A 14,834-nucleotide genomic window follows, 5' to 3' on the forward strand; every position below is an offset into this window, starting at 1 on the left:
GTGTAGACATTTGGGCTTGGGCTGGAGCCTGGGCTGGTTTTCAGAGTGTGGGCCTTGCACAAGTCATATGGAATAACATTTCCAAAAGAGGTCTCTCATGCCGGATGATGCAATTTTTGGTTGCCTGATTTAGGGAACTTATGGTGTGGTAAGTTGGACACACAAAAACCAAGGCACCCTGAATCAGTGGCATTTTTAAAAAATGTGGGTCTTAATCTCTCTGGGCCAGATTCAGTTTTGCTGTAAGAGGAAGCAAATTGGGTTGATTTCAAGTAGGGCCAAATTTGGCCCCCTGCGTCTGTTTTCCCTCCTGTAAAATAAGGATAATAATACTTCACAAATAATGGGCCTGGTTCTCAGTTACACTGTGGCCCCCATTTCAACTTTGGTGACTTAAAGGGGTGGAAGTAGTATAAGGGCTTTATGACTACGCATTGTCCTATGCTTCTGTGCTGCTCTCCCCCTATAAAGGGAAGTGGTGTATAAGTTTGAGCAGCCCTGATGCTATTCTAATTTACACCAGGGGGCTGGGCAGGACCTTGCCTGCCCCAGGATATATGGACAACAGAGCTGGTTTAAAGCCACGTTTGCTCCCTCTCCATTCTGTAACAAGTACAGGAACAGAGTAACTGATGATAATTGGATTCAAGGTTTGTAAAGCACTTTGAAGATGAAATGGCTAAGTAATGTAATTATTATGCCATAACATAGACGAGCTGCATTCAGACGTCTTCTCTCAGGACTAGATAGCAGTCTGACATTCTTCTTTCCCTCCATCTGTGGAACACAGGAGGCCTGTGTGTGTAGGAAGAGTAGAATATCATAGCTGAGATCCACCGCATGCACGCAGGAGGGGACCTCCTGACCTCATTATATAACCCTCTGTGCCTCAGCAAAGTGGCAGATCTTTCTAAGGGCAGGAATAGAGTCCTATCTGAGCAGGAGTTCTAGGACATGGTGGGTGTCTCGCTAACATCCTAGGAATGACACGGATACAACTACACTGCATACATCACTGAATTTCTGTGTCACTTAGCTCTGCTTTCCTGAGGCAAAGGATGCTGTTTCAGGGAAAACCAGTGGAAGGTGTTTTATTTAAACATAGCCACTCTTTCGAGGGACCCCTGGTAACAAAGCCACTACTAATTGTCCTAATCCAAGCAGCAACTGCTTTGTGTCACTTCCTTTTCCTGCACAAAGGCTTAGGGGAGCCTGATGCTGAACTCTGCTGAATTGTCTCACAGGTACAATCCCATTCATTAGGGAAGACATGGGAATTGGTGGGAATTGCTGATTCAGTGCCACAGTTGCTTTTCAGGGGACTACAGTGAGCTGGATCATTCCCTCTCTCATGCCAGGGGTCCACCAGCACTGTCTCACTTCTGCCCTGAGGGCAGGGATGTAGACATGCTGGAGGCTCTGGTGAGCAAAGTAAAAAGCAGTTCTGAGCAGTGCACCAGTAGTGGCAGAGAGAACCCCCACGTTGTGGGCAGCAGTGTGGGCACCATCAGAGGTACACCCACCAGCCTCTGGCTAATATGGCAACCCCACCACCAAACCGTGCAACCAAGTGGTATGAACAAAGTGGTCTGGCAGTTCCTGAAGAAGAGGTAAGTGAATATGGATACGCGGATTTGTGCAGAGCTCTACATAGCCCAGTGCTGTCCCAGCACATTGCACTGACCTGGGGCTTGAGGATATTTTGCCCATGTATGTATTTATTTAAGCCATCATGTAAGTTATGTGAATAAACCATGCCTACAAATATATTTCCATAGGCAGAGATGTGGCCTAGTTGTCACATCCCAGAATGGAGCAGTAGGAATCATTGGGTTGTAATCTAGCTGCTGCTTCTTAGTATATGCACAACAGGCCTCAGGTGGCACATGACCAAGATTCATCACTGAATTTAATCTGCTGATTAGATCATTAGCTTCCCCAGCCCGGGCTGAGTACTGACAGGGAGTGCATCGTGAATGCTGATCCATGACCCCCGTAATCTAGCTGTAACATCAAATCTCTCTACAGCTTTGGGGAAGTCAATTGACCATTCTTGGCCTCAGTTTCCCCATCTATGAAACGGAGATAATACCCTTGCTCGCCTCAAAGAATATTTGTAAAGCGATCTGAAAGTGAAAAGAGCTATTATGAATGTGAAGCTATTTTTATTATTGGGGTCAAGGAGGAGAACCAAGCACAGAGATGATGAAGCTTTTGAAACATAGGTTCCCATTAATAGTCTTTAGCACACAGTGCTTATTATAATCTAATTTGACTAAAATAGGATTAATCTTATAATGCTGTAATGTCATTTGCATGGTCCCTTTATGTATACTATTGTTACTATGCATTATGCAATACCTTGGAAGAGCTTTGAGAAAAGGAGGATGTGAAAGCTCAGTGAATCTCTGGTATTTTGCAGTGCACACAATTTTATGCTTCTTTAGACTTCATCTGGTGTATATCAATATGGTACCTGTACATAATAAAAATACTCCCAAACCTCTTAAGTTGCGTAGCAGCATGGTCTAGTAGACAAAGCTCTGGACTGTGAGTCTTTATCTCTTTCCAAATTTAACTTGAAATGTATTTTCCTCCGTTGTCTCTATTTCCTAATTTTCTTTGCTGTTTATTTTTCCAGTTGTAACTCTTTGAAGCATTTTGGGATACAAGACCTGATCCTACCGACACTTACATAGATGCATAACTTTACTTATGAGTAGTCCCACAGTGTCCAATGAAGATACTCAAGGATAGGGCCCTACCAAATTCATGGCCATGAAAAACACATCACGGACCATGAAAGCTGGTTTCCCCCCAGACTTCCCCCCAGAAGTCTGGTCTTCTGTGTGCTTTCACACTATACTATACATATTTCATGGGGGAAACCAGCCTTTCTCAAACTGGGAGTCCTAACCCAAAAGGTGGTTGCGGGAGTGGGGGTCGCAAGCATGGGTGCCGGGTATAATAGGCCAGGGAAGGCTAACCATTCTTTGGCGCAGGTCCTACCCACCCACTGTCGGACACCTAGGCCGTCGTGGCCTGCCCTTTCCCCGAGGCCCCAACTGCCTGCTGCCGCTGTCTGCTTGCCATGTCCTTGCTCCTCGGGGGTGGGGGAGCGAGGAGGGAACGTGGTGAGCCAGCAGTGGGTGGGAGGGTCTGGTGGGGGAGTGAGGGGGCTGGCCGAGAGCTGGCTGGGCGTGGCTGGCCAGGCGCAGGGTGGTGGCTTGTGGCTCGGCCTGGTGCTTGGTGGGGAGACCCGTTGTGGCAGGGATGGGCAGGCCAGGGCTCCTCCAGTCAGAGTGGGGCCCTCAGGGCTCCTCCTGTTTCGGGGGGCAGGTTTGGGGCTCTGGTGTGGGGGGTGTGGCCTTGGGCAGAAGGGATGTGGCCAGCGGGCTAGCCTCCCCAAAGCGGGGGTTCATCTGCTGCCCATTGTTGCAAGTTTATTTTAGGGGGGTTGTGGTATTGCCACCCTTACTTCTGTGCTGCCTTCAGAGCTGGGTGGCCAGAGAGTGGCGGCTGCTCTGAAGGCAGCAGAGCAGAAATAAGGGTGGCAATACCATACCATGCCATCCTTATTTCTGTGCTGCTGCTGGCGGTGGCTCTGCCTTCACAGCTGGGCTCCTTGCCAGCAACCGCTGCTCTCCGGCCACCCAGCTCTGAAGACAGCGCTGTCCCCAGCAGCAGCATAGACATAAGGGTAGCAGTACCGCAAGCCCCCTACAATAACCTTGCGACCTCCCCCCCACAACTCCTTTTTGGATCAGGACCCCTACAATTACAACACATTGAAATTTCAGATTGAAATAGCTGAAATCATGAAATTTATGATTTTTTAAATCCTATGACCGTGAAATTGATCAAAATGGACTGTGAATTTGGTAACGCCCTAGTCATGGGTGAAGTTATGCATGTTGGGGAGAAAGGACTGTGTTAACTTGAAATAAGATGTGATAGTGTTAGGTGGTGGTAAGTGAAATTGTATGATGGGTTACATTGTTGGATGAAAATCAAAAAGAACATATGCCACTGGATAAATGGAGACACATTGGCTTGGACTTTTGGACAGAATCTCCACCAGGGAACCAGGGGAGCAGAGTGGAGCGGGCTCGGGCTGGGGCCGGGTCAATCTTCTTCCCGCTGCCCCATGAGTGTGGGGTCGGGCCCACCCTGCAATCACTGGGCGGCAGGAAGTGGAGTGATCCGGCCCCACCTCGCTCCATTGGTTCGTGCTGGGCGGAGGTTTCCCCCCTGTCCTCCAAGCCTGGGGAGGAGATGGAGCGGTGTGGAAGGGGCATGGGATGGGGAAGAGAAGAGGATGGGAGAAGCGGGGGCAGGGGGGAAGTGGGGGTCCAGCATGTGGATCCCCTTGGCAGCAACTGGGGCTCCCCTGATAAGCAGGCCCATCAAACCCTCACCCTGACAAGCCCCACCTCCCCTGCATCTGTACCACCCCGATGAGCCCCCCCCCCAGAAACCCTCCCCACTGAGCCACAACCACCTACACCTGGAACCCCATCCAAATGAACCCCACCTCCCCTGCACCCAGACATTTCCACCCCCCTGCTGAGCTCCAGCCACTTTCACTTGGTCCCCCCTGCAGACTCCCATTGCCCCTGCATCTGGCACCTCCCTGTGCATCCAGATCTCCCACTGAGCTGCCTGCACCCAGACTGCCCCCCACAGAACCCTCTTACCCCCATCTGGATACCCCCACACTAAGTCCCTCTGCACTTGGATCCTGCTGCCAGAATGAGCCTCCCTGCCCACATCTGGTGTGCCTGGCACAAAAGGGGCAGGGCCCCAGGGTGTTTCTGTGGCAGGCATGGCCCTTGTGCTGTGTCAGGGTCAGGTTCAGCCTCACTGCCAAGTCCCTGTCCCAGGGGGCAGGGGAGGCTGCAGGGTATTCTCGCACTTCAGTGGCCTCTGCTCCCCACTGCCATGGTGGAGCTTCCACATTTATTTATTGTAAAAAAAAAATTGCAGAATTTTAAAATATTATGCACAGAATTTGATGCAGAATTCCCTCAGGAATATGGGGCACTGTACAGCTGTGATGGTGGGACAGTGAAGGGGGTGCTGGACAGTAGGGGATCTGTGGGTGGGGCAGCTGGGCAGGGGGTATGGTGTGCAAGGTGCTGTGCAGTTGTGGTGGGAGGTCAGTGGGAGGGGTCTCTGGGCTAGGGGTGCTGGGCATAGTGGGTCTGGGGGCATTGGGCATAGGGATCTGTGGGGGAGGTCTCTGGGTGAGGGGGTGCTGGGCATAAAGGCAGGGCACTGGGCGGGGGGCAGTGTGGAATGGGCATGCTGGCAGCGCAGGGCTCGGCGGGCCTGTGTGCACCTAGCATTTGTGGGTTTGTAAACAGTGCCCTTGTGCTGGACTGAGAGGGGCCACTCCCACTGCACTGCACCACATTGCCCCAGCTGGCCCCTCGCTCTGCAGACCACCCCCCATCACGTGCCCTATTTCCCCAATGGGGGCCCACAAATACGTTTGGCGCTGGGCCCACAAAAAGTTAATCCGGCCCCGTTGGAGACAGCTTGATACAATCAAACTCTTATTCATAGACCTTAAGGCCAGAAGGAACCATTGTGATCATCTAGTCCGTGTAGCGTGGGAGGACAAATATCTGGCAATTTGGCCTTAATAACAAGTATCCAAATCACTTCCCAGCCTGCAAAATATCATTGTGGCAGTGACATTTCCATGCAGCACCCAAGCTGTCTTGATGCCATATTGCCAGGCACCAATACGTCACAGGGACATGCTGCCACAACAATAAACATCACAGGGGACGGAGCGAGGCCTGCCTTTGTCCCACGAAGACATAAAGTGGCAGCCCTGATTGTACATACAACCATCACGTGCATGCATAGGTGCTACCGTCCCCGACTTGAAGTGATTTCCAGCATATACAAGGTTTGCAGTTTAGTTCAATGGCTCGGAGCACTCCCATGATACAAACTGTTCCTGTGCCCCTGCTTGCATGAGTAACAAATAAGGAGCCTTAGGAGGGGGAAGCTTGATCTACAGCCTTAGGAGCTGGAACCAGAGTATCTCAGCCTGGCTGTAATATGAGCCGGTTCTAAGGTGACCAAACAGCAAGTGTGAAAGATCAGGACGGGGTAGGGGGAAATAGATGTCTATATAAGAACAAGCCCCAAATATCAGGACTGTCCATATAAAATCAGGACAACTGGTCATCCTAGCCGGCTCCCGGTTCAAAAAGCAGATGCTGTTGTGTCGAGTTTATCCCTTTGCAGCTTCCCTCCCTCTTGGAGGGGGGAACCCCATCCCCTCCTGCTTCCCGGAGAGCCGGCCGGGAGCAGGCGTGTCCCCGGGCGGGGCCTTGAGTCCAGCTTGCCGGGGGTAGAGGTGAGGAAGGGAGCGGAGGGAATAGGCGGGGCAGGGCGGGGAGCGGGAGGCCCAGGGGGCAGAGGGCGGAGCGGAGGGAGGAGTTTCCCGGCGCAGAGGAAGCGCCTGCCTCCCCCTAGCTTTTTGAGCAGAGAATGGAAGCCAGGCGGTGCCGGCTGAAGGGCGCGGGGCAGGTAGGTTACCCGGGGGCGGAGCAGCGCCCGCGGGGACCAGGGTGGGTGAGCGAGCGGGGAGCTCGGGCTCCTGGGACCGACGTGCGGAGGGAGCCCGGACACCTGGAGTCGGGGCGGGGAGGCGCCGTGGCGGCTGGAGCCGGGCTGCTGTGTGTGGCGGTGCCCGGGGTGCGGCGTGCGCCGGCTGCCAAGGCAGGGGGAGCGCTCGCCTGGACCCTCCTCCGCGGGGGACGGGCCGCCCGGCTCTCCCGCTGCTGCAGCCCGCTCCGGGGCAGCGGAGCCGGTAGGGGCTGGCTGCTGCTGCTCGCCCCCCTTAGCCAGGGGCCATCCCTCAGAGCGCCCCGTCTGAAGCGTCTTCTCCCGTTGCATTAGCCCCGCTGGAGACCCGAACAGCCGCGAGGGTGAGACAATAGCGGGCTGGGCTCGCGGCGCGGGCATCGCGTCTGCCCAGCCCCGGGGCTCGGTTCCCCGGAGCGCTGCCCTCCGCGTCCGACCGCCGCGGGGGGCGCCCGGCTGGGCTGGGCTGGGCTGGGCTGGGGGGGGCGGAAGGCCGCCTCTTACGCCTTGCTAACTTTGCTCTCAGGGGGAGCAGAAAGGAGCGATGAGCTGAGCTAGGAGCCGAGCCCAGGCGGAGCGGGAGCAGCTGCAGAGGGTAGGATCCCGGCTCCGGTTGCACCGTCAGAAGCAGCGCACCGTCAGGCAGAGCCGAGCCCAGCCCCGCTGGCGGGTGGAGGAGATCGGGACACCGCTCACGCTCATCCCTTCCCAAGGAAGGAAACAGCTGGAGAAGCAAAGACACCGACTCTGACGCTGTCTTGTCATGTAGCAGCCAAGCTTGGGCGCCAGAGGTTTCGAACTCCCATTATATCTTCAGCTGCGGGGCCGGTGACTGACTCTTGGGAAGTGTTCTGGGAGTCACATTTTCGCTGGGAGGAGGAACTAGCATTACCAGACTGAGGAGATGAAAGGATTTCTCTTACTCTTTTCCCTCCTCTTCCCTGGAGCACTAATCTAAAAGGAAAGGATACACAGCCAGTGTTGAAACTGGACCTGAAAAAAAATCAAAGACATTGAGACACATAGTGTGTCAGGATCTGGAAAGGCAGTAGCATCAATTTGGGAACACAATTTAGCATTTGAGGACGTTTTCACGCCTCCCACTAAGCCCTTCCCTCACTTTATTTTTCCCTTCTGTTTTTCCCCTCCTTCTCTCCCCCACCCCTCACTTCCCCTCTACTTTGTACTTCCACTCCCAACAAAATATTTTTCTGGAAATATAAGCCAATTGGTGTCTGACAGCTGAAGATAAAAGAATAGGTGAGGGAGGAAGGGAACGAGAGCTGCCCCTTTATCTTCACTCTCTTACAAAGATGAGGTGCCTTCTGCAAGAGCTGACATCTCTTCTACTGCTGGGTAAGTGGCTGCCTATCTATATCAATAATCTGTTAAAAGTTTGACCCACCATTCATTTCTCGTTCTAGCACTGCATTTTATATGAAATATGACTTTATCACGCCTATTCTGTTTCTGGAGAGATTCCAAGTGGCAGATAGTACCCTGTGCTCTTCCAAAGAAATGCAACTGCTATTGCTGGAATTGAAGGGAGAAAAATATCTAAGGCCTTTTCAACATTGAACAGATTCATTATATTATTTACTTGTATTACCATAGCACCTAGGAATCCTTGATATGGGTGAGGACCCCATTGGGCTAGGTGCTGTACAAACACAGAACAGAAAGGTGTTCCCCGATACCTGTGTACTGGGATCCATTCAGAACTTGCAAACTGTGCATGAGAAGGGAACAATGAATGGTCCTTTTCTGTTGTGCCTACAGCTGTACCATTTCTGACTCTGAACTTTGCTTGTCAGATTTCACAAGCTGATTTGAGCTTGGTCAATACTGGACTGGGATACCTCCATGGAAACTTAAGTTTTGGTGAATTGGTAAGGTAGCACTTACCTCTCCTAGTAAGTACAGAAGGAATGCCTTGGCTGTGTTGCTGGATGTAAAAAAACATAAAACCAAAGTCCTCCTCACCTATGGTTCTTATTAATTTAATGTAATCTCTATTTTTACAAGAGTGGAGGTAGCTTCCTGGTTAAACTTCAACTTGTGTAAGTATACTCTGTCTCCCTGAATTCCTCCTACCATTCCAATTGGGTACAGTATTCTTCAATTCCTGCCTTAAAGTGTCCTGTAGAAGTGCTGTGCGCAGTTGAACAGCTGTTGTGTCCCATCCCACAAGTGACTGTCTCAGTTCAGTGGATGAATGTACATAGTCTTGTAAAGTGCTTTGGGATCTTTCTGGCAGAGAGATGCTGTAGCAATGCAAGACCTCTTTACAATTTCGAGAATGGCTGAATACAAGTTAGTTGCAACATCCCATGTGTCTTTGTGATGGCCCATATGTCTAGCCTAGTGTTAACAAAATGTATTTTGAGTAAACTGGTATCTTTGTGAAAACACAGACTCTGTTTCCACACTAGAAAAATACCACCTGGTGAGTATTTGTGAAGGGAGATATTTTGCAATGGTGAAAGCTTCCTTTGCTCTTATGGAAGTGAGGATTTTCTGTTAATTTCTAAGCTATTAGAGGAAAAGAAGCAGAGTTAGCAGCATCTTTTGTGTCTAGTCTTAAGAACTGGCAAAGCAAGTGCAGGATAGCTTCGAAACAAAAACTTGTGCTTGGCTTGCACAGCCGTGCTTCTACATCTCCGATTTCATGTTTCTCATACTACCTTCCCTTTGCCGGAAGAGAGAGAGAGAGAGATGAACCTTTGGACTGTTTTTTGGATAGGGTTCAAACTTTGAAAAACAATGGTGGTTTCTCCTCCCCACACCCTGGAAAAACACTTAGAAACCAAGGTTGTGCTGGATTACTCCACTGTATAATTTACAAACTGAATCTATTGTATTCTGATAGTCAACATGGATGAATTGAAACTGCTTATAGAGTTACCTTTACATGCTTGAATACTAAATCCTCTTGGATTAAGAACAATATTGTTCTGGATAACCTTTTCCTAATAAGGAGTGAATGGGTGCCTGTCTATTCTTCCTTCGAAGTTGATACTAAACTGATACTCCAGCATAGCAGTAGGGGGCATTGTGTTGCTAGAGGAGCTGTCTTTCAGATCAGATATAAAACAGGGATCTTGACAACTCTTTTAATATATAAGAGTTTAGGTGTTCTCTTTGGTGCCCTGGCCAAATTCCAGCTTGGTAATTACTTTCTGTTAACATGAATTATGTTTTATACTTCTCCAATTAAAATTGGATCCAATGTTCTTAATTTTCTATCAGTGTTGTATAGAAAAGCTGCCAAGGTATCAAACAGCTGCTGCCTTCTATTTCAGAAGGGCTATTTTTCAACGGTATGCATCAGAATCCTATGTGCATATCTAGTTTTGTAAAGCATTTTGGTATCTTTCTGTGTGCAAGTAGAGGCATACGTGTAAGATGTTCCTTTTTAAAAAAAATAATCATACAGTTAGAGGGGGAAATTGGCTAGTCCCATTTTGGCATGCATCACTAGAGTTTAGGTTCTCTGATTCTTTAAACTGTTCGCATGATAGTTGCTGAACTGGTGTTTTTTAACAACACCTGATCTGACAGTACCTTGAAGCCTTCTGCTCTGTCTGAAAGCCCCAGGCTACTCAAAAATTCTTTAGGGCAGTGTTTCTGAAAGCTAGAGACTTGATTTGCCTTGCTAAGGAGGAGGGTAGGGTGGGGGTCAAAAGCTTTATCTTGTTTTATAACATAAATCTTCTGACTGGCTTTCCAAATAAGGATTCAGAGTGATTTTTTTGTTTTGTTTTTTGTTTTTAGTGCTATAATATATAGTGCTGATACTATGGTGATAGGTGCACTTAAAAAGGAGTGTAATTCATATTGCTCTACTATATATAAACCCATTAGAATGTAAAAAGAAAAGTGATTATGATAAAAGCTGAAGACAACTTAACTAGTTTGTACTTGATTTACTATTTTATATTAACAAATTCAGAATAACTCCGCAGAACAAGGGATTGAAAACCCACAGCTGGCATGTGGGCGTCACGCTCTGAGATAGTTGCTGCTTTTTTCTTTTACTGCAGTATTTCAGTTTCAAGGCTTTAAGTATGTGGCACTTCATCACATTGAGTATAAAATGGGGGACCAGAGCAAGTATTATAAATAATCCCCATGCAGTAATAAGATTATTAATACCTCTGCCAGGCAGTACTAATCTTGTATGTAGTTATGAGATTTACCTGCTCTTCCAGGGATGCAAAATCTGATACTATTTATGTCTATAATGTAATATTTAAGGAAACATAATACAATAGGCGTCTACAGAATGCAAAACTCATTCTCACTGGTCTATGAATAGGTATTTTTTTCCTACTTACATTTGACTTTCTACAGTATCAAGAATGCCACCCGTGAGTGAGCACAAAGAGCTATAAACATTATATATGTATATGTACGTATCCAGATGTGTGTAGGGATATATACACATACACATCTTCCCTCTCTTCATTCATACATAATAAGGGGTGATTTTTGATTCTTAGAGGGGAGTGGAGCTACAGAAAGGTCCTGAAACTTCAGATCAGTGGTTCTCAAACTTTTTTTTTTCGTGAACTACTTGAAAATTGCTGAGGGTCTCAGACTATTTAATGATCTTTCCAAATGTTGTTTGTACCATTAGCTAACTACTGTTGAATTGAATAAAAGCACTGTATAGAAAAAAATTAATAAACATTTTTTGTTCTACAAATAAAAGCACACCAATCATATTTTAATATCCGTAGTCTTGCCTTTCTAATGCGATGGATGTGCCCTCTCTCCCCCCGCTGTGGCAGCTCCCGAGCTGGGGCTGGGAAGGATGGGGAGGGGGGGACTCCCCTGTCGTGGCAGTCCCCGAGTTGGGGCTGGGAAGGATGGGGAGGGAGGGTCTCCATAGAGCTGAGGCTGGGAAGGGGGGCCGTCTTTCCCCGGCAGCCACAGCCCTGGAGCTGGGGAAAGTCTCCACTTTCTCTGGCCACCGCAGCCCTGCACGTCCCAAATTCCCCCTACCCCCTCTTCTCACCCCACCTACCACCCCCCCAAGGCCACCACCTCACATGTGTGTCTTCGCCAGGTCCAGGCACCTAATTAGTGGAGCCACGCCTGCGCGGCTCCACTAATTAGGTGGGTGGTCCTTCATTCTCTCATGTGTGGCCGCCCAGGCATGCACCTTAGAGGAAACTATCCACGGACCACCTGAATGGAGCTCGCGGGCCACAGTTTGAGAACCTCTTCTTCAGATCATTGTAAATAGCATGCTGCAATAAAACAAACAATGATAATGCCAAGAGGACTCCCAGGATAATATTGGATGGTTGCTCATCTGCCCCAAAGGCCTTTCTTCTATAGAGCAGGCTTCTTTCCTGTCACTTCTTTAGACTGTTGGGTTTGCATAGCACCAGTATGCTCTTGACACTCCACTCTTCTGTTTCAACTGAGCTGGCTAGCTGGGATTGCTTGGTTGAGAGTGGCCAAGAGAAGGCACACGCAGGAATGCAACAGGAAATTTTTTTACCCCAGGGGTATTTGTTTTAACCCCCCCAGAGTGAACACCCACAGGAAAAGTACAATGGATATAAGAAAGGGAAATATTTATTTACAGAGGGAGGAGAGGAGAAAAACAACAAGGGGAAATATAGGGGGAGCAGGAAAACGGTGTTGGGGGGGCCCACAGGCCCAGTGGTAGCACAGTTTGAAAGGGCAGACACTGAGCAATGTGTCTGCACACAGAGTTTAGGAGTCCTGAGCAAAGTTTCAATTTGGCAGTGAGTCTTGGGTGCTCCTGGTTGGTTTTAGTGCCAGTAAACTTTTTCCAACAGACCCCTCCGGTGCCCTCTTTTGCCGCTTTCTGCAAAGCCACACAGAACGACCACCTTTCCACTTAACTAGCTAGCTGCCTCCCTCCTTATTTCCAATGCAGAGTTACAAGCCCCAGTACTTACAGCCCCATGCAGCTCTGGGCAGCAGTGATACTGGGTCCAGCTTTGGCCTGTCCTTCCCGGGCGATTGTTTTCCTGGCACAGTGCTCCTCCTGGCTCCTGTCCTGGGGTGTCCCCGATCGGCCATCCTGTCCTTCCCAGGCTTTAGGCAGGTTCTCTGCTGCTTCACTTTGCGAGGGCCTGCTTGCTGCAGCCCTTCTCTCTGGGGCTCCAGAGCCACACCCTGGCGTTTCCCTCCTTTCTCTTACTGCTCCCCCTCACCCCTTAGGAAAGATTTAAAGGGGCCATGCTCTCTAAACTCCAAAGGGGTTACAGGTATAACTACATTGCTTGGCAGTGTGAAAAATCCACACCTTGAAGGATGTAGTTATACCAGTCTAACCCGCAGTGTAGACAGCGCTATGTTGACGGGAGGGCTTCTCCCTTTAACATAGCTACCGCCTCTCATGGAGGTGGAATTAACTGCGCCAACAAAAGCTCTCCCGTCAGCGTAGTCATGTCTTCAGTGAAGCGCTACAGCAGCACAGCTGCAGCGATTTAAGTGTAGACTTGCCCTCAGTGAACCTATTATACTAGTGCCCTGTGAACAGCACTGGCTGCCAGTTTGTTTCCCAGGGCAGATGAAGTCCTTGTATCTATAGTGCTTTTTATGATCTGAGTCCTTATTTCTCTTGGAAGCTGCCTCTCTCACGGTGTTATACTGTGGCAGTTGTTACCTGAATTGACCATCTCTTGCATGCATTTTGGGCAAAAGGACCTCAACTATAAAATCTAATCTCCTTCTCCCTTGGTCTTTGTGAAATTTGTTGAACTTAAAAGCATGTTGCATAGCCTACTTACTTGCCTAAGCTTTTAATGTAGAGGGCTTTGGTTTTTGCAATTTGGACGTTTAGTTGACATTGTGTCAAGTTAGCTTTCTTTATTAAATCACTTTTTATTGTAAATTGTTCATGTACCTAGAACACTTTTGACAGATGTATTATATAAATTTTAAGGATGAATAAATAATAATGCAAGGATGTGTGGGGAATATAGAGCTTGTGTGTTTTGGGAGGGAGAGAATCCATTCCATGTCTGGAAAGTTACTGAAAGTTTAGAGCTAGGAAACTGTTTAGAAAGGAGGTGGTCGGGTGATAGAGGGAGAGGGAGAATTTTCCTGGCCCTCCTCTCCTGCCTGTACAGAATAAATCTCAGAATCTGTATAAATAGTTGCCCTGGAGAAAGGTGACAAAAGCTAGTAGTAAGCTAATGAAGTGTAACTCTGTTGGACGCATTGATATGACACGAACCATGCTATACCCTGAATGAATGACGTTAGCCTGATAAGTAATTTCTAATCTGCAAACTCCTTCTCAATAACTTCTTGTTACAGAAAGCTGTCTGGGAGGAAGGGGAAAGTGTTCCAGACACAACTGTTTTGATGTGATTGACTTGCTTGTTTGCATCAAGGGCATTTAGGCCCTCGAGTCATTGTCTGGAATGAATTGTAATACATACGACTGCCTCTGGCTTTTAAAATGCTGAATATGCCTTTGTTAACACAAACCTGTTACGTTTGTTTTGACATTGGCATTCTCTCTCTCTCTCTCTCTCTCTCCATACAATGCTCTTGAGGCATAGATCTCCGGTTAAATGTTTGGAGATGTTAGGTATTTGATGCATAGAATCTAAAATTCATTTTGCAGCTGTGGTGAATGGTTTGAGGATGATTTCTGAGTCCCAGTATTCCTTCAGTAAGAGTGCCATGGCCAGATATGATGGGTCTTCCTGGGTTCCTTTGTGTATCTTGGGAAGATGTGAAGGTCTCTGGGGAGAGTTCATGGGGGATGAGTTTGTGGAGTTTCTCTTGCAGTTGTTAGGAGAAGGATTTGATGATATCCTTAAATTCCTGGGTTAATTGTGGTATGGGGTGTTCTTTGAGTTCTTCATAGTAGGTCGTGTTGGAGAGTTGTTGGTTGGCCTCATTAATGTAGTCATCACAGTTGAGGGCTACAATGGTGCCCTTTTTGTCCACTGGTTTGGTCACTATCTGGTGACTGTGTAGCTGTCCTAGCAGCAGTAGAGAGATACCATTCACAAACCACTCACCCCACAAAGGGCCAGCTTCCTCAAGGACAGAACCGACTTCCTCCACAAACTCTGCAAAATTAACAACTTCCCGCAGAATACCCGCCTTGCCACCATGAATGTCACTTCCCTATGCACCAACATGCCTCGTAATGATGGCATAGCTGCCTGCCTCAAATATCTGTAAGACAATGGACAACTCTCAGATATCCTGGCCAAACTCAT

At 48.5% G+C, this 14,834-nt stretch overlaps 1 protein-coding gene across 4 annotated transcripts in view; it reads left to right on the forward strand.

Annotated features, from left to right (window-relative positions):
• Nucleotides 1-6,415: 6,415 nt before the first annotated feature.
• Nucleotides 6,416-14,834, forward strand: part of IGSF3 (immunoglobulin superfamily member 3) — a 164,184-nt gene continuing 155,765 nt past the window's right edge. For 2 of the 4 annotated variants that reach the window (XM_005310171.4, XM_065589576.1), the window contains exons 1-2: nt 6,416-6,549; nt 7,133-7,962. In XM_005310171.4, the coding sequence (XP_005310228.2) occupies nt 7,920-7,962 (43 nt within the window). In that variant the 5' untranslated portion in view covers nt 6,416-6,549; nt 7,133-7,919. Of the gene's footprint in view, nt 6,550-7,132; nt 7,963-14,834 lie in introns of those variants that run through there. The other 2 variants (XM_065589578.1, XM_065589582.1) reach the window with 1 other exon arrangement.

This window comes from Chrysemys picta, chromosome 1 (genome assembly GCF_011386835.1).
Source record: "Chrysemys picta bellii isolate R12L10 chromosome 1, ASM1138683v2, whole genome shotgun sequence".
Classification (NCBI taxonomy): domain Eukaryota; kingdom Metazoa; phylum Chordata; order Testudines; family Emydidae; genus Chrysemys; species Chrysemys picta.